The following is a 1629-nucleotide window of genomic DNA, read 5'->3' as shown; positions in this document are numbered from 1 at the left end:
AAATTTAGAAGTCATTTTATAAATTCTATGTTTTCATAGATAAATAGTCTTTGATCAGGTAAATTAATTATAAGCTATAAGTTATGAGTTGTAAGTTATTTTCATCAAAATGTTTATAATCAAAATAAGCTAGCTATTAACATATTTTATTGTTTTCTACCAAATAATTATTCTAAGAACACTGAATATGAATTCTCATTTACAAATCAAAAGTTAATATATGTCTGGCATCATATGTATTTATTTTTCTCCCTTTGTTACAAAAACTATGTAAAGGTACCATTTATCTCCATTGAGGACTCAGCTCCATATATGCAAAAGTTAAACCAGAAATACTGTAAACTAATATAGACAAGAACATGTAGATGGCATTCTCTTAATGCTGAGTGCAAGGCCAGTTCAAACACAGCCTTGCAGATAGACACTAAATATCCAATGAACAGGAAGAAATTTGAAAAGAACAATTAAGGGAGTTAAACATATAACAGTGGCATTTAGGATCAGAGTAATACACATCTCAAAGGTCACTAAAGTTTTATCAAACTATTTCTAGATATAAATGCTTTGCTTTGGAGCACATGGTTTATATGGATCCATTATTTACATCTATAAATTTTCTTACCATGTTGTAATCATTCATTACTTCTTCCATTTCAGTATTGGTATTAAGTTTATCTACCAACTAAAAACAAAAATTTTAAAAAACCATTAATTTTCTATAATTCATAATATAGGTATTCAGTCTTACAAATAATGAGTAGTACTTTAAGTATTAACACTTCGAATTATTTTATCTTCTAAGATTAAAACAAACATTTAGCTACCTAAGTAAGCATATACTATGCACTTGGCCAATAAGTAAACTATATTTTTTAGTGTGGAAAATGAGCAGTAATAAACTATTCTTCCTGCAAATCATACCTTGTAGAGTTTTGCCTGCTCTAAAAAGATGGCTGAGCTTATAAAGAAGGGTCTAGAAAAGACAAAAATTTGGGGAAGATCTGTCACTTTTTTTTTCCAGGAGAGGGGAGTGTTAGCAGCTTTACAAATTTACACTAGTGAAAATATAAAAAGATTTTCATCTTCTAAAAATTAAAAGAAAATCAACAGGGCAAGGCACACACAGAACATACTAGTAAGTCTATTTCAGAAAGTTAGGCAATGATATCAACAGCTAACATAGAGTATTTAACTTGTGGCAAACACTGTTCTGATCCTGTTATGTGTATTAACTCACTTAGATTTTACAGTTACTCTAGGAAGTACATGCTATTGTCCACAATTTACCAATAAAGAAATTTAGCAAGTGGTGGAGCCAGAATTTGAACAGGAGGTCTACCAAAAGCAAACTATTTGAGTACAATTGATTCCAAAAGACTAAGCTTTATTAATGTAATATACATTAGCATATATCACTTTGTTCACCTGTGATGTAAATAATAAGTGCTAGTAAAACCTAACATTTATTGAGTACTATGTATATGTCAGATATAGTAAGTGCTTTCTCTGTATCAGATATTATTAATAGCTCACTAAACCTAAAACAGTATATTTTACACGTCAATATATTTATATGAAGTAATTTACCTAATTCATTCCAGCATAACTAAAAATCCCTTTCATCGAATT

General features: G+C 29.2%; 1 protein-coding gene across 1 annotated transcript in view; it reads right to left on the bottom strand.

Moving 5' to 3' along the window:
* IFT74 (intraflagellar transport 74) overlaps positions 1-1629 on the bottom strand; it is a 111195-nt gene that overhangs the window by 94099 nt on the left and 15467 nt on the right. The window contains exon 3 of the mRNA XM_012646308.1: positions 623-682. Within this exon, the coding sequence (XP_012501762.1) occupies positions 623-682 (60 nt within the window). The remainder of the gene's footprint in view (positions 1-622; positions 683-1629) is intronic.

Source organism: Propithecus coquereli, unplaced genomic scaffold (genome assembly GCF_000956105.1).
Source record: "Propithecus coquereli isolate 6110/MARCELLA unplaced genomic scaffold, Pcoq_1.0 Scaffold106, whole genome shotgun sequence".
Classification (NCBI taxonomy): domain Eukaryota; kingdom Metazoa; phylum Chordata; class Mammalia; order Primates; family Indriidae; genus Propithecus; species Propithecus coquereli.
The sequence above is the reverse complement of the archived record's forward strand: the minus strand, read 5'-3'. Positions and strand labels throughout refer to the sequence as shown.